Here is a 20,913-nt window from a genome sequence, read left to right on the forward strand (position 1 = left end):
AATGCCAAAAAGCACAGTATAATTGCAACAAGATAAGATGTATTTGTGCTCTGTTCTACTTTGAGGGGCTGCAGACCAGCCTGTTGTTCTGACTTTTTCCTCACCATATTTATAATGCACTCTCTCCTATTTTACTGATAAGAAGCTCTTTGTAGATTTCTCACCTAGCTTCACACCCAAGCTATATAATGTTCCAGTTTGGTCAGGAGAAGCAATATCCTGGGAGAAAAGGAGGCATAGGAGAGCACAACAGTACCAACCTGGGAGTCAGCTAGTTTCTTAAGGGTTAAGGAAAATGAAGCCTTGATCCAAGCCAGAACAACATAAGGTCTGAGAGGCTCATTAGTTCACTGGCACTTAATAGACTGCAGTGTCCTAGGAGTAAATGAAACCTGCACTTCCTTATGTCTTTGTTCTATTCTGACAAAAGAAAACTGTACCTGTTTTTGCAGGAAACAAGTGACCTGAAAGTTCCCATGGTGAGAGAGATTTCTCAGTATGTACAAAGTGTGAAATGTATTTTGAGGGGAAAAAAGTTTTTAATTACTATTAACACTTCTGAGCATTGAGCTGATGGAAGGATTGAAACTTTACGGTCTCTCACATTCAATTCCCATGCTGCTAGTGCCAAAAATGTATTTTTTTAGCAATACAGCAGATATAAAACAAAATCATAATCTTTAAAAAAAAAAAAGAAATATAGTCATGATTCTCCTGTTCACACAACTGGATTATTTATTCCCACTCACTAAAGGAATAATACAGTTCTTGAACTGTAGCTTGAATTTCAGAACATGATCTAGACTAGGAAGAAAACAGAGCAACTGTGAATGGAAAGATAAAAGGTGGCCCAGGTGTGGCTCCTCATCAGAAATTGGCAGAGAATTCTGCAGCTAGGGACAGCAAAAGCCCAAGCTGGTTCCCCAGCTGCACAGTGTGGAGGAATGTTTGTGGAAGGAGATGAGGGGCAGTGGGGTTTGGCATCAACTGCAGAAGATGTGGGCAATTAAAATAAAGGTTTCATGCTCCCGATAGGCCAGAGCTGCAAATGAAGGTGTGCATTCACCTGATACCACTTCATGTTTGTTTTTGCAAGAATTGACATACTGTGTGTAGCACATGTGCTACCCATTTCAGGTCATTCTCCTGAGAGAACATTACCTGGAATTGATAATAGAAACTGTGTCTCCCTTTTCAGATAGTTGGGTGTAAAGCCCTGGGGAAAAAAAAAAGGCAGGGCGGGTGGCATTCAGCCCAAGTTTTTACATTTAGAATGACAACTCTAAGCACAGAGCAATAAAGCAGTTCAACAGCACAACCACTTCCAGATGTCTTCTGAAATAAAGTATTCACCTTACCCATTTCCTGAAAGATCTCTGATACCTCATTCAAACGGATTGTTCAGGAAAATTTACCACCTTCAATCTGGGTTAAGATAACAAATCCCTAGAATTTTAAGACTAACCTGGTCCTCAGCATTTCACAGTGATGACCTAACATCACTTCCCATTTAACACATCTCCTGTCATAGATCTGAGGTACTCCCTCTTATGGTACACAGATCCTCTGTACTTCATTTTAGACTACAGATTTTGTTACAGCAATCAGGCACTAAAGATTAGGAACTACAATCATTGACAACCTTCATTAATATAATTTAATCATCTCCACTGAAGAATGGTTAGACTGGTTTTTAGCGTCATCACAAAGATGTGCATTTCAGGAGACGGTTTTGATGTAAAAATGTTCAGACTGTAGCTGAATCCAATGAACACAGAGACCTGAATTGTGCAACCAAATATTATTAACAGAATACATTTGGAAGAATGCTTCATAAAACTTCCAGCCTCATCTTCAGGTTTGGTCATGATTCTTGCATACTTTTGAAGTATGCAATGTTTTGCTATGCGTTTGTAAATACAGATGCTACTTCATTGCATTTGTAGTATGTTGTGCAAGTAGAGGTGCATCTGCGTTCTCTTAACCAGTGCAAGGTTATGCTGCCAGAGGCTGAAGGATTTCTCCTTTCTTCTTGCACTTTTAACAATAAGAGCAACACAAAATTAACAGCAAAATAGCTTGAAATAAATACTTTAAAAACCAAAGTAATTGTTGTATGTCCACTTTATAGGCAATAGCTTTATAGGAGGTAATTTTGACCATGAGATACAACAGCAGAATATCACTCTTCAGGTGTAATACATGAGTTCAGGCCTTCACCATAGCAAGCCGCACTATCAGATTCCAACTTCTCGTGTCCTCAGTCATCATTGTCACTAACAAACAAAGATACTAAAGCTAACTATAAGCTCTATTAATTATGGGAAGGTGAACTTGAGTGAAATTTGTTACTATGATTAATAATTACTGGTTCTACACACATGTAGTACATTACAGTAAATAAACAGGGTACATTGTTGGGTAGTAATTGATTAATTAGCACATTCATACTACATAGCTCAATGGTTTAAGATTGCTGAGTTTGAGATATTGCTTGCAATTATTAAAAGGAAAAATCTGTTCCATTTCTCAGTTTACTCTTCTGTACAGTCTTTTTTTTTCCTCTCAAATAGAATGTTTAATGGTTCAAAACTTTAGCTTTTATTTAGAAAAATCATATCATGGAATATTGGCTATGATTTTAAAGTGTTTCTCTTCCAAGGGGTCTAACACTTTCAAAGAACTATTTTTTTACCTGATATCACTGTCAAATTTCACCAAATAAAATCAATGCAGCATAATACATTTTTTTCCTGAGCGCAGGTTAATCTGGTTAATGCCGCAGCTGTGAGATGTGCCAGCAACACACAGGGTGCTCCCGTCAGCACGCACGCTGTTAAACAAAACCATTTCTAAAAATGTAATTGCCCGATTCTTTGCGATTGCCTCACTCGCTGTAAGGAGCGCTAACGTGCGCCCTTCTGTAGGGCGCCCGGCCCGTCTCTCGGCCTGTGTCGGGCAGGGTGACTCGCTCCCCTCGCTTCGTGGGGCTGCCCCGGCCGCCTCAGCCGGCGCCCGCCTCGCCTCGCCTCACCTCACCCCACTTCACCCCAGCGCGGAGGGCTCCGCCGCGGGCTTTCGCGCCTCTCCCCCTGCCCGGACCCTCCCCTCAGGGAGTCGCACACACCACACCGCCCCGCTCTCCCTTCCACCCACAGACAAGGACCAGCCCCATCGCCTCCACGGACAGAGCCCACCGCAGAGCCCGCTCCCACAGCCGCCGCCGGGGTACCCTCTCCGCCGCCGCCCCCCCTCCTCTTCCCACCCTCTGGCGGCTGGCGCACGCGCCGAGGTGGCGCACGCGCGCCGGCCGGAGCCGTTGAGTGCGGGGTGGCTGCGGGAAGGCACGGGGGGGGGGGGAGGGGAAGCGGCCCCGCGGGATGCGGGCGCTGAGGCGGCTGCATGAGGCGGCCGTGGGGCTGCTGCTGTGGCGGGGGGGGTCGTCATCGTCGTCCCGTCCCGCCGCCTCGGAGGTGCTGAGCCAGCACCTAAGGCAGCGCGGCCTGCCCCACTGGACCTCGTACTGCGTCAAGTACAGCGCCGTGCGCAACGACCAGTTCGGCCTCTCCCACTTCAACTGGCGGGTGAACGGCGCCAACTACCACATCCTGCGCACCGGCTGCTTCCCCTTCATCAAGTACCACTGCTCCCGCGCCGCCCCGCAGGACCTGGCGCTGCAGGACGCCGCCTTCACCGCCCTCAAGGTCCTCAACGCCGGTGAGTCGCGTCCCGGGCCGGCTCCGCGGCCTCCCCTCAGCTTACCTCGCCGGCTGTGAGGCGGGCGGAGAGGCGCTCCCCCTCGGCTCTTGCCGTTCTCCTGTAGCCGGCGGGTGGAGTGAGGCGCTTGCGGCGGGCGGGCTGCGCCCCTCGCAGAAGGGACGGCCGCGGGAAGAGGGACACGCCGGCGGGGGTTGTGAGGTAAAAGCGGGGCTGGCCGGTGGGGGCCGCGTCCCCTGCAGTCGGGACGGGACGGGGCAGGGGGCTGTGGTTGCGGGCAGCACTCCCCCTCTCCTCCCCGCTCCGCTCCACCTGAGGTGAGGGAATCGGCTTGGGGTGCCTCGTCCTCCGCCCCCACCGGCTCGGAGCAGGCGGCGTAAGGAAACGGGAATCACAAAATGCCCGAGCTTTCAGTAGCTGTGAGAACGCAGAGCTGTAAACCGATAGTCTTTGGGGTTTTACCGAGTTCGTGTTTCTCTGTCCGGTTGTGAGAGAGAAAAATTAAACCGCCTGAAGGCAAACGCGCCAGCGCTTGTTATTTAAATGGCTAACATCAGTTGGTATGGATCACTTTCCATCTAAAAATCTGCGTTCTGTTACCGTGGATGAAATTCTGTCCTCTAAGCAAATACGCGAGCGCTAGATGAAGCAAAACAGTGTTTCTTAGAAAGCGCCTGGGCTAATTTTTTGTATCTTGCATACAGGCAGCGTCTAAGGTAGTGGAGGGCTCGGACCATGCTTGATCCTAAAGTGCTGCTGTAATAAAAATGCTTATAAATAAAAATGTTCTATCAGTAGCTTATTAATATAAAAATGGATATAAGTAAGTTTTGAAATACATTATTATTCAAAACTTAGTATGTGGGTACCACACTTATTTAAGTGGTGACAGTCACGTAACTAATTTCACCAGTTTCTTGTTTTCATGTTTCATTTTAAAAAAATAAATCTCATTGGCTTTGCAAGTCTTCAGTGACTTTTTACAAAACGTGTCTGCTAGTCTTTATTTTTTGATCTTTCCAACTGACATAGTGAGAAAATATAATCATAGAGATTGATTTTTTAATAATAACAATTTTAAATCTGATTTTATTTTTCCCTCTGCATAGTCAGACCTTTTATCTTCCCCATCTTTCTGGCAGCTACCCTGCATGTTTCATAATTAAATGATCAGCAAGCATGATTAAAAAGTCAACTCATCTCTCTCTTCTGAGACTCTAGCTTAAGGACTTGGGTAACTTTAACCACGTTAAATTCGGTGTTTCTGCACCTTACTGAATTCAGGGCCTAAATCCATCTCCATTTTTTTCCCCTACATTAAGTAAAATATTGTTGTCTGTAATAGATGTGTAGCTCGGCAGTGCTAAAAATGATGGCACTTTTTATATATACACCTTTCTACTCATTCCAGTTTTGTTGGAGTTGGTAGTCTTGACTACTGATCTAATTTTCCCAAGAGCAGCTTCATGTTGATGTGTGAAGTCACTGCTTGTTTTCCTTCCTATCTCTACTCTGGTACATAGATGAACTCCAAACTGATATCTAAGTGGATGTCCAGGGATTTTGTGTTTTAGTGTTTGGTTATATACATGTATTTTCTTTAATTGGTAGAAATCAGGCTGTAGACATGACCATGTTTCACTTCTTTCATACTGCTATCCTCCCCTTTTCTTTTTCTATTAATTCCCTCGTATTGCTCCTTTTTTTAAGCTGCTTTCTGATTCTTGTCTGCTTGATACACAAGAAGGGTGGTATTATGTACTGATAGCTGCTTGTAAGCATTTCACTAAAGGCAAAATGTTAATAAGGCAGCTTTTACAGGAATGCTTTTCCTCTAATTTCATTTTTGGAGTCATTATTCTTTACTATTAGTAGGTGGTTTTAATTTTCCTGGCTTGCTATCTTTGTATGTAACATGTTTTTGTCTTTTCTTAGGCATCCCAACTTTACTATATGGAATTGGCTCCTGGTTCTTTGTCAGTGTCACAGAGACTGTTCATACGAGTCATGGCCCAGTTACTATTTATTTTCTAAATAAAGAAGATGAAGGCGCAATGTACTGAAATCATGCCCTCAAGTACCTGTCATTTGGTGGGTTTCTGTGTTACAGCTGCTACAAATATCTACTCCCTTTGACTAAAAAGAACTGAAGGCAACTTTTTTTTTTTTTTTTACAGTGCTTTCTTTTACTTAACATGCTGTCTTCAGGAAGCCTGATGGACTTTTTGGTCATAAGAGGTTTATTTTTGCAGAGGTTAGTAAAGTTGAAAAAGTAGAAGCCTTAGGAGAAGAATTAATATTTCCAAGGGTATTAGAATTTATGGAAGTCATTGACTAGACTGCTGAACAAACTTGTGATAATTTAAAGAGATACATCTACCAACTTAGATAACTGAATTGTAGCATGTGGGCAAGGAAACTGTGAACACACTAGACATTTTCAGAATGTCTCTGAAAAGATTAAGCTGCTTAGGTTTAAACTCTGACTAGATGTTTCATAATGCATTAATTGTCATAGCTGCAAGCATGTTTGAATGAATCCATGGCACTGACTATTCACAATTACCTGGAAGACTCTTTGGAATTAGCACCCTAAGAAGTCAAAAATGGCTGTATCATATTTCTTCAAATGATATTTAAATAAAATATCTAAAATATGTTTTATGCTTCTATCTTTTGCAATTCTTGAACTCGACACCTGCATATTTTTTTCTTTTGGTTGCTTTGTAGGTACATAACAAAACCTAAGTAGTCTAGAAGATGTAGTCCCCTGTGCTAATTTACAAATTGCTGATCTTTTTAATTAATAGAGGAGAATGAGAAGATCATTTGTTGGATGCAAAATAACTGATTTGTCCAGCTGTAACTGAGCACAGCTGTAACAGGAGCATACAATGATAGAATGTCTTAAATTCAGTTGGAAACCTGGGCAAAGAAAAAGCTTTTAGGGAATTATTTGGATAGTGGAAATATGGAATTATTGGATAGTAAGTTCAAACAACAGAAACAGGCTATATTACTGGTGCTTGGTTTTAGTGCCAGCAAATAATGCTGTCTATTCCAAATCCCATGTCTGGTGACGTAAGTTGATTATTCCAGTTTTCGTAAGTAGGAAGATAAATGTAGGTGCTGTTTTTGGAGGGTAATCACTATTCCTAAATAAATTATTATCAAGCTATGACTACAATATAATTTCATTTAAATACTTTTTTACTTAATTCCAGATAATGGAACTGTTTCCCACTTAATGAAGCAATACATGTGGTTTTTCTAAAAGCAACACTAAATAACACTTTAATCAGAGAAGTGCTTGCACTGTTCTGTTTAATTTTGGAGAATATTCTTGACACAAGTTAAATGGTCTCAAAGATGAAGAGACAGTATTATAAGAAGCCTCATTAATAAAAATAATGACTTAGCATTTTTCTAGAACTGATTTTCACTGTATTGGATAAATAACTGCAGCTCATAAGTTTAAAGTCAAATACTGCTCATTCACTGCCACGGATCTTGTCAATATCTTGCTGTAAAGGTTTAGTCTCAACGCAAGGTTGATAAAATGGTTTTTAATTACCAGACTATAAATACAGCTCTTCATTGGAGTTGCACCTCCACTCGCTGCAGCTTGTTTGATTTCTGATAATGTGTGTTGCTGACTTTGCTTACCTGTTTTTCAATAAATGCCGGCAACATGACTCTTGTCCATACAGTGATGGGCAAGTCTCCTTAGAGAACATCTTTGACAAACTACCCTATTGATTCCTGCAATTCTGTGCTGCTTGCAGCATTAAATAGAGACTTGATTTCTTGTTCAATGATCTCACTGTGTAACAATTAGGCAAATGTAATATTTTCTTGTATTACATGAAAATCAATAGACCTCTTGCTCTTATGAAGTTGCTCATGCTAAAGGATGAACTAGAAGATGTTTGAGGGCAGCGTGCAAATACGGTATCATAAGTTCATTTCGTAAAGGCTTGTATGTGACCTGTTACAGGACATAAAGGGAAAATGTGCTATTTATAAGGGATAACGCTTGAGTTATTAAATCATGACAAAAATAATTTTCAAGTATGAATATAAACCTACTTGCTTGTCTTCAACCAAAGGTAAAATACTTCATCTGGCTTTCATTCTCTTTTTGCTATAAATACCTATTTCTTAGTATCTTTTTTCATCACTTATCTTAATTTTTGGCCTGAATGCAAGAGAGGAATGTTGAGGGCCAAAAGATCCAAGACGATTCATACTATCTTGACTCAAAAATTTCTGTAAGGCTTGGGGGAAGATAGGAATGTCAAGCAAGGATGAGCATGCAGTGTATAGTTCTCAGCTGAACCTTTGCTGCTTTACCTTTCTAATCCCCATCAGCACAAACTCTTCCCTTGTGGCAGTCAGCTCCTAAAAGGACAGCAGGGTCTTCTGTTGTGGAGAAGTCCGAATGCTTGAACTAAAGAGTTTTGCTGAAGTGGACTTTTAAGATGAGCTTCTAGCAGTTTAGTTGTTCAAAGATGAATTATTTGCATGTGTAGCACCTAACTGCTCTCTCTTGCCTGTAAGGTCCTTTCAGGTTGTCCTGTAAACCCATTGCTTCGAAAGACAACTTGTAGGGAACCAGGCTTTGTTAATTCCTCTGGTCTGGAATAATTTATTTGTACTTGTTTTAATTGGCAGCTTCCTTTCTGTATGTGTTATATTATGCATATGTTGTGTATGCAACATATGCTAATGTTGATATGTATTTTTTTATAGATGATTGAACTACAGAATGACCCTTCTAATTTTTTACAGATTTGATCTGCACCATTTCCATTTGAAATAAAGTGTAGTTTATCTTGTAAGTCTTGCCTTAATTATCTCTTTACTGTATTCAAGAATGATGTTTAAATGAGTGAGAGATGACATAAAAAGGCAGAGAGCTTTGTTTCACCTCACTTAACAACTACTTCAGGTAAATGAAACCTTAGTCTAAACCCAGAGGATCAGGTAGCTACTTCTTGTAGCAGTCTTTTTAAACAGTAATGACTATTGGGGGCATCTTAACCTAAACGAGCGCTTAGCATTACATCTTACCTAGGTCAATGGTCTCAGGTATCTGAGTTAAACTGTGTTACTGTAAATTAATGGAAAATGTAACTGCGCTTTGCTGAAAGATCAATGTCCAATAAAGGCTGCACAATCAAATCTTGTTGCAATGATTGAGGTCCTTAATTGCCTTTCAAAGATAAGGTGGTAATCAACATAGGTTTAACTGATCTTTTTTACCAGTTCAATTACATGCTAATGACTACAGCCAAGTCAGGATCTTTAACTACTTATACTTATTAAATCTTACGTTTGTTGTGAAAAATTACTTAAGCCACACAATCGATAAAACCCAGGTTTTAATTACTATATTTCACTTTTATACCTTTTTGTATGTTTGACAAATGTTTCACTGGAGACTGTGTAGCACTAATGATAGTACACCAAGAAATACTGTTTTCTGGTATTTTCTACTCCAAATTATGATAACATGTGGGTGTTTTTATGTTTGTTTTAATGAAGTTTTGTGACTAGTAATGCAAACATTCTAGGCAGCTCATTGTGCTTAAATATAATTTTTACACGTAATAGCACTCCTTTTATCGCTAGAAGATGTACTACTTGCTAACCTTCAGCTGGACACAATTTCAGCATGAAGTTCTTAACTTTTTTTCCAATGTAAATTAATACGAGATGTAGATACTAGTAAGGACTGATATTCCCAATTGTTTATGATTAGTACTCTCTCATTGTCTCAAAAATAAGTTGCTGTATCCCCTTCTTCTTGATCTCCTTTCTTTGCCTGGAGCGAGATCCAGTGCTTTTCTTCAGTCTTCAGAGGAACCTGGAGCCAACTGACCTTTCAATGACTTAAGCGGAAGTTAGATCTGTCCTCAACTTGCTTTGTGTGGTTGACCTACTGTAATTCGGAGCACCTAGCAGCATTAGGTAGAATCTTCTGGTTTTTTTCTTTGGTTTTGCATATTTGTGCTTACTTTGCATGCAAAAGTTGGCAGGCATGAACAGATCTCGGTTTCTCAAGACTCCTGCAAAGTAGAGCAGTGGTATCTCAAATTTAACAACAGAACTATCTGACGAAGTGATGTATCTCTGCTTGTATGCAAGTCTGAGCTTCTAGGTGTGCTTGCTTAGGCTTGCTAGGCTCGCTTGTGCTCAATGAAAGTATGAATACTGAAAATCTGTAAAACGATAACTACATCAATAACCTTAGCCTTAATTTGAATCAATCATTTGAAAGAAGCCGTCAGTCCTTACGGAGCTCTTGTGGTAAAGCACACTGGTATCAGTTAATGTACTTATTAAAATAATGTACTTATTCCAACTTGGCAGCAGTAGAGTAGGAAGGCAAGGCAATTACTCATCAACAGAGAAAAAGGCTACTAATTTTTTTTTTTCCTGTTGTTTTTTTTTTTTTGAACTGCTGAGATTAAAGAAGTTGGAGGAGGGAAGGGGAACGATGATGTGGAACTCCTGGAGCTGCTACAGGATAATGGAGTGGAGAAAATGTTCATTTTCTGACAAATGTGCTGAGTAAATGAGAGACTTTAGCAAAAATGTTTTCAGAAGGGGTGGAGTGGTGTTCAGGTGGAGAAGGATGGATTTGGTAGGAAGGATGTCTAGAATGGGACTGAGAATAAGCAAAAAAAGTTAGGTTTTAAGAAGTTGCTTGCTTCAGCCTGGTACTCTTCAGCTGTAAGTATTCTCAAACCTATTGATGCCCCTTCCATTACTAAAGCTTTCTGGAAAAAGAAAACAGGAATCCAGAGTTCATTCTTCCAGCACTCAAAAGTGTTACTGCAGTTGTCATGGAGAGATTTAAAGTTTCTGATGAAATAGAATTTATTGGAATCATTCTATAGGCAAGAAAAATTAAGTAGAAACGTATGAGTTGACCAGATGGTCCCCTTTGAGAATCTAGTAGCAGTAAAAAGATCCTTGATATTGAAATGTCTTTGCAAACCATAATTGGAGATCTCCCTGATGCAGGTTATTATTGGATGAAATTTAGGTATTTATTAATAGTTGAATGCCCTTAGCCTTCTGGTTTAGACCACTTTGCCTAAAACAAAGGAGATTTTGCTTCATATATTATTTACTTCAGCCATTTAATTTAAACTGGCTTTTGCTGTAACTCCTTAATCATGTTCACTACAGAAAAGTAAGTTAATAATTCTGAGAGTTGTCTTGATGTCATCCCAAAATATACATATTTATGGAAGTAGATGTCACGTTAAGCTTTTTTGGGGCTGTATGGTTTGGTTTAAATACATCTAAGAAAAAGTGGCAGCTTCAGCATTACAGCAAGGGGAATTTAGAATAAAAATTGTCACTAATATGTTCCAAATTTATTTACAAGATTTTTTTTGATTTCTAGAAAAGAGTAAGATGTTATTACTGTGTTTGCATTTAAGTCTTTCAAATAAAGCTTGTGTGCAGTAGAACATTAAAATTTGCATTAATGATTGGGACACTCGATGTCAATTACTGACCTTTGTGAATTAGTAACTGAATAAATGCCGCTGAAATAAAGAGGGCTAATGTATCACAAAATATTTCTTACTCATGGATGAGTGTAGTTTAACCTTAATTATTTATGCTAATACATCATAGCGTTCTAGTAGATGCACTGCGATAGGCTTTTTAGGAAGTAATGATATCTGTGTAGCATGAGAGCTTTCTGCAGCAGACTGTAAGAGGTCATGATTTTGTCTGAGTTCAAGTTATAAATGATCCAGATCATTAACATTTTCAGTGACGAGGCTGTCTTATAGAAAACTCAAATATATATCTGTTCAGCATTTAAAAAAATACAGAGGAAACCACTAAGGTTTGAGATGATGGAATACTGTGTGTTATAATTTAGCCAGTTTGGGTGCATTACGGTTGCTGTTTGCTTAGTAAGGTAGAATACATATGGCTTAGAGTGATTTTAATAGCAATTGCATCACTTTAAGCACAGTTTATGAGCCCTGTTCTAGTTCATTATAAAACCAATTTATTACTTTCAGTGATATTAATAATCCTAATAGAATTAAAACTGTAAAACATGATTAAAAGCAATCCTTCAGACAAAAAGTCTGATCAAGGAAACTTTCAAGTTTAAAATGTAAATTTCAAAATAGACTACTTTTAAAGCACGTGAAATTTTTGAACAAGATTATAAAATATTACAAAGTCAAACCTATTTTTATTCTTAGAAGAAGAAATGGCATTAGATATGGTTGTTACATGCTTAGTGATTCATGGGCCTGGTTATATACATGCTTTGTGATATATGAATTATTTAGTAAGAAAAATCACAATAATTTTGTTGTTACTCAAGAATTTATAGGTTGACAGAAAAACAGTTATGCTGCCCCTGAAGCTGGTCTGATGTAACATCATTACAGTAACATCATTAATGATACACAGCCATTTTTGCTCAATCCAACTGGTATAGTTTACGTTGTAATTGTTCAGTAGTTGTGTATCATATCTAGCCTTTAAAATATACATAAACATGCTTGTAATCTGCTTTATTTCAAAATATGCTCATAATTTAAAGCAAGAACTAAACATTTAGTAATTCAGCCTAAATCAAGTTTACTGTTGTTTTGGGTTTTTTTTCAGTTCAAGATGAGTTTCCTATGAGAAAGAGTTTTAAAAGATCTATTTGAGGCCAGATTCTGCTCCCCACAGAATTGAAAGTAAGATCCATTTATTTCCCAGTATTTGGTTCACAAATGGTCCTTTGCCTCTTACTCTAGAGAGCCTGCGCAAAGTGTTTCTGCCTGTTCAAGCCCATGCAAAGTGACTGGAAGGGGTAGTAGGAAGGCATGGAACGAAGACAGCTAGTTTTCTGCAGGTTTTAATGCAGGTTTTAAGGGATCTTCATCTATGCGTGTATTGATCAAGCTGGTACACTTGGGTGATTCTTTCCTAGGAGATGCATTTTAGGGAAGAATATGTTCAGAAAGCCTGGACACTGTTGACCTACTTTTTTCATAAGCCTAAGGGAATTCAGTTCGCTGCACTCGCTGGCAATCTGAAGATGTGGGAAGAAAAAAAAGGTGGATTTCACCATGATACATTATTTAACAACATAGAAAGTTATGTACTAATCTTTTTAAAAAAAAATACATGAAAATGTATGCTATTAAAGCAATGATCAGGTGCCATTTTCTCTAGGAAATGAAGAGCTTGTCCTTTGTTATTTATAATACCTATCTAGAAACTGGTACAGGGAGGAAGCAGAGATGGTAAATTGAATTTAGTGAACCAAGGACTGATGTTTAGATTCTGATTCCTCTGAGTCTGTTTATATGCTTTATCTGAATTACATATAATATAGTACAGTACTGGTAATACAGTATTCCAGGACATTTTTAATAGTTAAAATGTTGAATAACATTTAGCACATGTAATTAACAAATGTTAACTACTTAGTCTGTTATGTGGTAAATGCATGCTATTCCTATGTCATGGCTGGGCAAATTCTAGTACTAGTAAGGTTAAAATTTCCCAGAGATGCTCAGTAGGAGCGGTAATGAAAATGTAGGACTTTCTGACTCTGTCCTCAGCTTCCTTTCTATGCCTCATGTGCTTCTACCCAAGGGTCTGAGCACAGGACTAGAGGACACTAGTTTTGCATCCTAATGCCAGTTGTAGTGCACTTCAACTCCTGATATGGCCCAGTGCAATTGGCATAATTTACCTGTTCGCTTCCACTGAGTATTTACAATGGGCATATTGTAAGGGTTATTATAAAAATAGCATGTAGCATGTATGTAAAGGAATGCTGTGTAAAGAGGACTATGCAAGTTCTAAGCACTGTGTTTTTTACCTGCATCAGCCTGATCCACTCCTGAGATTGAGCTCACACGTTCTTCCACCAATGGCAAGGAAAACCTCCTAGATACCAGTCCTGGAACAGGAATGTTCAAGAATAGGGCCAGGGGAGTCAGCTCTTTCTTTCCTCCCTCTTCTTTTTATGGAATTTTGGTAGATGGACTCAAAACTTCATTATATGATGTCTGTGGTAGTGAAAAGATAGAAAATGACTTGTGTTAGATAACTTCCTTTGCAGTGGGAATTAGAGAGGGAAACAAGTAATAACTTAGTTTCTTACTTTTTGAAGGCCTTGCAAATTATCATGATAACCATGTTCCAGGCAATCAGTGGGGGACAGCATTTTTTCCCTACCACTCACCGATACTCCTGTGAGATTCCACAGCATGGCAAATTTAATAATTTTAGTATTCTTCTGTGTCAGCATTCTGCTTTTCCTTGAAAACAAATGTTTATTTTCTTTACATGGCCATCTCCAGATCTCCTCTGTCCTTTCTAACCGCAATGGAAAGCAGCAGAGAGCAGCAGCAGACTGCAGTGAGACAGTTGTTCTTGTGCTTGTAGCATAAAACCAGCCTGGAAGTCTGTGCCACTGATGAAGGATATTTCCCACACACAAATAAAAATAGAATGTATTCTGTTCATGAAGTCATGGGCTTCATGATCCTCTTGTAATTAAAGAACCGATATATTGTTCCTTTGCAGATTTTGAATGTTATTTCATTGTGGATAGACAGTAACTTTGGATACGTAATTATAAATAAGAAATCCCTGCATATTTCTTGCTGACAGCATGTCATCTGGATTTAGTGGAGAAAATCAGACTGCCTAATTATTTTTTTCTGTGCCTTTCTGGAATTCTTGACTTCCTGTGTTGGAAACTTTTTAAGAGGAGATTCTTGGGGCAGTCAAATACTGAACTTTAAGAATATTTTATGATGCATATTAAAAAATATGTGTTCTTGCTACACAATTTTCCCCCCAATGTTGAGGAAAAATATAAAAATAGATTTGGGTGAAGTTCTGTTCTCATAGCAAAGTTCTGCGGGATGATAAAATAAATATTAACTATTTGTTTCAAACGTTGGTGTAGTTAGAATGAAAATTTCCTATGAAACATGGGTTTTAAAGAAATACGTGGCAAAACCAAACCTGTACCAAGAAGCACGTGCTTTAGGTGCTGTACTTCTTAAGATATAAAAAAACTTGAAGTTTGATTACAGCAGCATCAACACAAATCAGAATGGGGGATTAAGGTTATGATTAGCCCTGGAAAATCTACATAATATTTATGCAAATTTAGCAAATTGAGTTGGTTTTCCCCATAGTCTTGTAAATGAAAAAGACATTTTAGAAAAATTGCGGTTCTATAGAAATTCTATGATTTTGTATCCTATTCTTTAAAATTTAATAGAAAATGAATCTGATTGAAATGAACCTGACTGAAAGGTATACAGGGACTGTAGGTAAAAGGTTCATTTGAACAGAAAGATGTCTGTGTGGGCAGCACCAATCCCTCAGATACTTAGGAGTTGGGGCTCTATTAATTTCTAGTGTAGGAACTAAATTATAAAGTTATTGAACAGAGAGAGAATTTATCTCTGCTAATAGCCATTGAAAGATCCTTTTTTTTTAAAGCTCAAAGAAAGTAGAATTCTAATATGAGGAAGCTTGAAGATGTTTCAGGAATTAAATGAAATATACCTTCCATTTTTTCCCCCCTTTAAATTGATAATATAACTCAAATAGTCTAGTTTGTCATATATGATAATGTGAGAGATTGTGATAAAATGTACAGATCAATAGTCTACAATTGAGATTAAAGCTCTTCTCCCACTAAAAAGAACGGGAAAGTTTTGTGCTGCAGAGCTGTATGGAGGGGAGAGCCTTCCCACTTCTGTCAGGTAAAAAGCTTTTTTTTAAAAGCTGAACATAGCATATTGTGGCTTGTGATCGCAGTAGGGAGATGACACAGCTGTCATGCTCAAACGCATAACCCTTCTTTGCTGCTGCTGAGGACGGTGAATGTAAGCTTTTAACAGGGATTTTCTTTTGTCAGAGCTATGCTTTAAGATGGTTCGTGTTTTGAAATGGACTGTTTTCTGCTGCGCCACTGAACAGACGTGGAGAAACTCTTTGATGGAAGAATATTACCTGGATGTCAATACAGCAGGTATTTAGCGGAGTATTCTGTAACTTGGAGGAAGAGCGGAGTGCGTGACAGCTCTTGGCAAAACTGCTTAGAGCACGTTAATGCAGACGCCTGGGTGTTAAGGAACGAGCAGAGCCCAGAGCAGTCCCGCTTCCAGTGCCACCAGCGACGGGCTTGTCTTGTAGTCCGACGGGCAGGGGCAGGGCAGGGACCTCGCACCCAGGCAGAGCGCGGCGACGTATGGACTGTGCGAGCGGGCCATGCGCGCAGGTTTAGGTTTGCCCACGTTTTTGTGTGTTAGATTGAATAACCTGAAGACAGAAGCCCCGTGAGTTCTTAAGGAAAAGCTGTCGCCGGCGGAGACTCAACTCGTGACTCTGAATTTTGAAGACTGGGGACTTTCCACACTTTTTAACGAATGCAGGAGTCCGAGCCTGACTCTGATTTGCTGCCTCAACAGTGTTTTCCCTGTTAAAAGTAGAAGCCATAAGGCGGTGGGGAATTAAAATCGGTGCCTCTGCGCTTGCCGGAGCGGCTGCTGCTCGCTCCCCGGGGCGGGCTGTCACAGCGCGGACGGCGCCCGCCTCCTCCCCGCAACATGGCGCCGCCTCCGCTCCCTCCTCCCGTCCTCCTCCGCCTCCTTCTCCTTCGTCCCTCCTCCCGGTCCCTCCGTTTTGGTTCCGGGGCAGCGAGTCCTTCCTGCGGGCGGGGCGGGGCGGCGCAGGCTCGGCCCTGCTCGGCAGCCCCCGCGGCCCGCCGCAGCATGTGAGCCCGGCGGGGCGGGGATGCTCTGGCTGCTCTGCGGCCCCTCCCGCGCCATGGAGAGCCAGGCGCTGGTGATCCGCATCAAGATCCCCGACGGTGGGGCCGTCGACTGGACCGTGCACTCGGCGCCTCAGCTGCTCTTCAGGGACGTGCTGGTGAGTCCCAGCGAGGGCGGCGGTCCCGGGACGCCCCCCACTCTCCCGCTGCCCGGGGGGGGGCGACGGGGGGCTCCGGCCGGGGGGACGCGGGGTCAGCAGCTCCGTGAGCGCCGACCGGTCACCCGGGGCGGGTGGGGAAAGGGGTAACAAAAATCCTCCCTGGAAGGCGAAAGGTGTTTGTTTGTTGGGTTTTGGGGTTTTGTTTTTGTTTTTCCCGGGACGGGCTGTTTGCTGCCTCGTGTCTGCGCCTGGAAGTTTTAACGGGAAAGTGAATCTAGGAGAGGCTGCCCAAAATGACGGGCCTGGGGCAGCGCCGGTGCCCCCCACCCCGTGCTGTCGGGGAGGTGGTGCCGGTGCAGTAGCACGGGGTGGGTTTGCTCTCCTGTGCAGAGGAGCACTTACTTGCGGTGAAGCGGTCAGGAGGAGCCGAACCGCGGAGCGGTGGTCCCGCGGCGTCCGAAGGGCTGGATCCTCCAAGGGGTCGAGCGTGCAGTAACGCCGGGCATGCGGCACCCCCCTGCCTGCGGGCCTTGGCGCGATGGGGCGGTCACAAGGCATCGCTTTAGGGGGATTGAAAAAGTTGTCCTGTGGAAATTAGTGCCTCCCTGGCTCGGGCACCGTAACTGTGCGCTCTGCACGTGGGCTGTAGCTGTACTTGCTTTTGATGATATTGCCCATTGCTGTGCTATGGGTTTGTTACATCTCCTTCGCCCTGAACTGCCCTCAACCCCTGCCTGCCTTATTTTCTCCCCATCTGCACATCAAGTATACAAGGATCTTCTGTTTACTCAGAAGTGGCAGTGGATGTTTATCCCACTTACTGTTTTCTCTTAATTGCATCCTTAGCCCAAAGAAAAGTCTAATCCTTGCATGCAGGTCATGTAATGTAATACTACTTGTTAGTAATATTGGAGAGAAATTCTGCAGATCTCTTTCAATGTGTTGCATTTTACTGAGAAGACGTGTGGGGGATTAAGGGGTTGATTTGCTGGAAAATGTTCAATGTTGGGCCTATAGAAGATTGCAGAGGTAGTTGAAGTGGATGGCAGATGTTCCGGGTTACATTCTTCCTAACATTTAGCATTGTCCAAGACTTTCTATGGATGGAGGAGAGGGAGCAGAACTTTTGACAGATTGGTGAGATTTTTGGGAGGGGCAGTTTCCCCTTGGAGATTGCTGTGAGTTTCCAGTGGTTACACAGCAAGCCTGGGACAACCCACTCTACCCTTCCAAGACAAGTGGTGGAAATCTGAGACAGGTTTATTCCACATTCTGCTTCATGTTTTCCTTTTTTTTTTCCCCCCAAATAAAGTGAGATAATCACTGATGCTTGGGCTATCCTTTGGTATTTTAGAATTACTGGAAATTTAGTTTTGGTTATATTACTTAAAAGTAAATAGAGAACCATTGTCAGGTTGAGGGCATGGCTTTGCAAAACCATTTTGCTTTTTAGTTTTCATCCTTGTTGCTTCAGCATAAAAGCAGCTGGGAGTATGTGGGCCTTAGACTTGACCTGTGTAGTCTGTTTAACAAGTAAGTTGAAAAAAAGTGCTGTTGAAGCTTCAACTGCATATGCATAGGAATCAGAGCCTATGGTTTACTCTGAGCATGTGGCCCTACAGGGGTGCTGGCCCTGCAGGTGCTCCAGGAGTCTTTGTTTGTGGCAGCAGTGCGATATGGGGACCTGTGTCTAAAAGCTGGAGAGGGCTTCAGGCAGCAGAGCTGTAATTCAGTGGTCGGACCATATCTTACACGTGAGACTCTACACTTGCCGTTTCTGTTGTAGCTCCTGTATTTGCTCCATTGGGTTGCAGCTGGGGCCAGCATATGACTTTTTGACCTGAAGTTAAAATGTATCTGTGTGTTCAGTTGTGGTATAGTACGAAGAGACAGTGTGCCTTTTGGAGCCAGATCTCAAATAAGCAGAAGTACAATACTACAGCTGTTGGGATAGCTCTGATAGGCTTTACCTGCATTGATTTATTAATCAGGGCAAAGTACTGAGCTCGGGTCTTGTGAGATACCTGTAACCATGCCCTGCTGTGACGAGTTTGAGTAATCACCTCCAGCATGCTGAGAAGAGAGCCTGACAAGAGCCCTTGACATCTGAAGCAATCAATGGACAACATGGGACCTTGAGGAGCACCCAAAGTTGTTGACACCAGCAGTAACCTCCAGTCACATGGAACTGATATTTTCTGAGAGCTGTGGCCACTCTAAGTGTGGAAGAAGTGAATGGTGAGGGAGGACATGTCAGGCAAATCTTCATCTTGGCATGTCTCGGGTTGGTGAGGACTTTGTTTTTCACTGCTAATGTGTTTAGGGAGGCGGTTATGTAGGGGATCTGTCATAGAACAGGCATGACAAATCAAAGTAGAGGGACTGTGATATAACGTGTCACGCAGAGCGTTCTTCCTACCACTAGATGGGCAGTTCCTGTGATCAGCAAGCCTCGAGTTTACTTAGGCAATCGTCCCCACTCAAAAGGCCAAGAACTGCAGGCAGGCTTGGCTAATGCAGCGCTTGTCTTGTTCTGCGTTGCTATTGAAGTCACTGAGAAAAGAGGAAGCTTCTGTTTTGTCTCTCTCTGCACACTATTTTGACGCTCATCTGAGTTGTTTTTTGCAGTTGTCCAACAGATCTACGGAACTTTTAAAAATGTATTTTTCCAGCTATGAGCAGGTTGAGCTTCCTGTTTCATGGCATAGGTGGTAGTTTCTCCAGTCAGCAGGTGATGGCGAAACATGACAGGAGCATACTGGGTTTTTTTGGTTTGGTTGTTTTTTGTTTTTTTTTTTGCTAGTTTTCTTACAAAATCCCAGTTTCTGTGGTTATATTCAGTGATCATGGATGTTCTTCCCAAACTTCTGTGATGTTTGTATAGGAAGCTGTGCACATTGAGGCAGCCACGAAACATTTGGTGATGTCCATTGCCTGTGCTGTAGGCACTTTTACCCTAGCCAAGCACAGCTGCCGAAGTGAGGAGCGTACCCTTACACAGTTGTTTCATTTAGCACACCAGAGCACAATGGAGAACTGCACCAGGTGGGTGGCCATGTGTACTGTTTGCTCTTCTGTGCAGTGCAGGTTGAGATCACTGTGTTAGCAGAGTTTTTGAGAAGGTGCAGCTGCCACAGACACCTGTGGTTTGCTTCACCCAGCTCCTCTGCAGACACAGGTCTGTCTCCAACCATCTGCACACTGAACTATTTCCACCCACTGATAGAAGAATGTGAATAGTTCCTGGTGTGAAATGTCCCAGCACTTTGTCAAGTGAAAGTGGATAGATTTCTGCATCAATTCACATCTGTGTTGGTGACAATAATTTTCAGTTATCCAGTGTTAGGCTATTGCATTGAGGGTAGCGGTGACAGCAGTACTTCCATCCTAACTGGAAGTGTTGGATTACGTATGGTGAGTCAGTAGGTGATGACACATTTCTCACCGTCAGTGGAAATCTCAGATGTGGGGATGACGGGTGTTATGAGAGTGTTCAGCTGGGAGTGTAGCCGTGCAGTAGTACCATTTGATGATTGTCGTTTTCATGTCAAAAACCCTCTCTTGTGGACTGTGAAATCTTAAGAAGGAAGAAGTTTAATAAGGTCTGAACTGTCTCAAGGCCCTCATTTGTCTAACTGGTTGTGTTTCAGGAGGTGCCATCACAGTATGCACATGCACTTAATTTATCCAGTAACTACAGAAATTAAATGAAGGCTCTGTACACTAAAGCGTGGTAGATCTGGCACCACATGTGGCTGGGGAGGGCAGGAGTGGGGCTGACCCAGGCTTCTGTTGCCCTTCTGCCTTCAATGTAATTTCCCCTCACCTGGTAGTCAATTACAGAGGGCTTATGTGTTAAGAGTATCAATTAAAGATAATGTGGAGAATTGAGACATTCCCTACTAAGGTAAATTACTGAATAGTAATAATCCAGTCAGACCCCACTGTTTTCCTTATTGTCCATGTCTTTCTCAATTGAAGACACAAGAATGCAACGTACCCCTTTTTTCTCAGCTCTTGCTGTTTGGGGCACAATCAAGCTCTGAATAATCCCTGTAGTTTGCCCTGTTTAGCACCAATCTAGCTCTCTATGTGGTGTTGTCCAGAGCACAGCAATCTTGAGCCTGCACCATGTACCTGCAGTCCAAGTGGTTTGATGGGAAGTACCATCTTGCCTTGAAGTGCAGAAGCACATTTGCTAGCCAGTTCCAAAAACTAGGTGCGTACCCCCAGATCTCTAGCAGCAGT

At 41.8% G+C, this 20,913-nt stretch overlaps 2 protein-coding genes across 7 annotated transcripts in view; both read left to right on the forward strand.

Moving 5' to 3' along the window:
* The first annotated feature begins 3,332 nt into the window (after positions 1 to 3,332).
* Positions 3,333 to 6,790, forward strand: C13H15orf61 (chromosome 13 C15orf61 homolog). Of its 2 annotated transcripts, XM_075044656.1 has the most exons (3): positions 3,333 to 3,717; positions 5,653 to 5,808; positions 5,895 to 6,395. In XM_075044656.1, the coding sequence occupies exons 1-2, from the start codon at positions 3,381 to 3,383 to the stop codon at positions 5,778 to 5,780; spliced, it is 465 nt and encodes a 154-aa protein (XP_074900757.1). In that variant the 5' UTR covers positions 3,333 to 3,380; the 3' UTR covers positions 5,781 to 5,808; positions 5,895 to 6,395. The 2 variants fall into 2 exon arrangements, with proteins under 2 accessions (XP_074900757.1, XP_074900756.1); XM_075044655.1 differs by having other exon boundaries at positions 5,653 to 6,790.
* A 9,662-nt stretch (positions 6,791 to 16,452) lies between these two features.
* Positions 16,453 to 20,913, forward strand: part of MAP2K5 (mitogen-activated protein kinase kinase 5) — a 140,286-nt gene continuing 135,825 nt past the window's right edge. For 3 of the 5 annotated variants that reach the window (XM_075044661.1, XM_075044657.1, XM_075044658.1), the window contains exon 1: positions 16,453 to 16,662. In XM_075044661.1, coding sequence (XP_074900762.1) covers positions 16,528 to 16,662 — 135 coding nt within the window. In that variant the 5' untranslated portion in view covers positions 16,453 to 16,527. The remainder of the gene's footprint in view (positions 16,663 to 20,913) is intronic. The other 2 variants (XM_075044660.1, XM_075044662.1) reach the window with 2 other exon arrangements.

The sequence above is a fragment of the Buteo buteo genome, chromosome 13, assembly GCF_964188355.1.
Source record: "Buteo buteo chromosome 13, bButBut1.hap1.1, whole genome shotgun sequence".
In the NCBI taxonomy this organism is placed as follows: domain Eukaryota; kingdom Metazoa; phylum Chordata; class Aves; order Accipitriformes; family Accipitridae; genus Buteo; species Buteo buteo.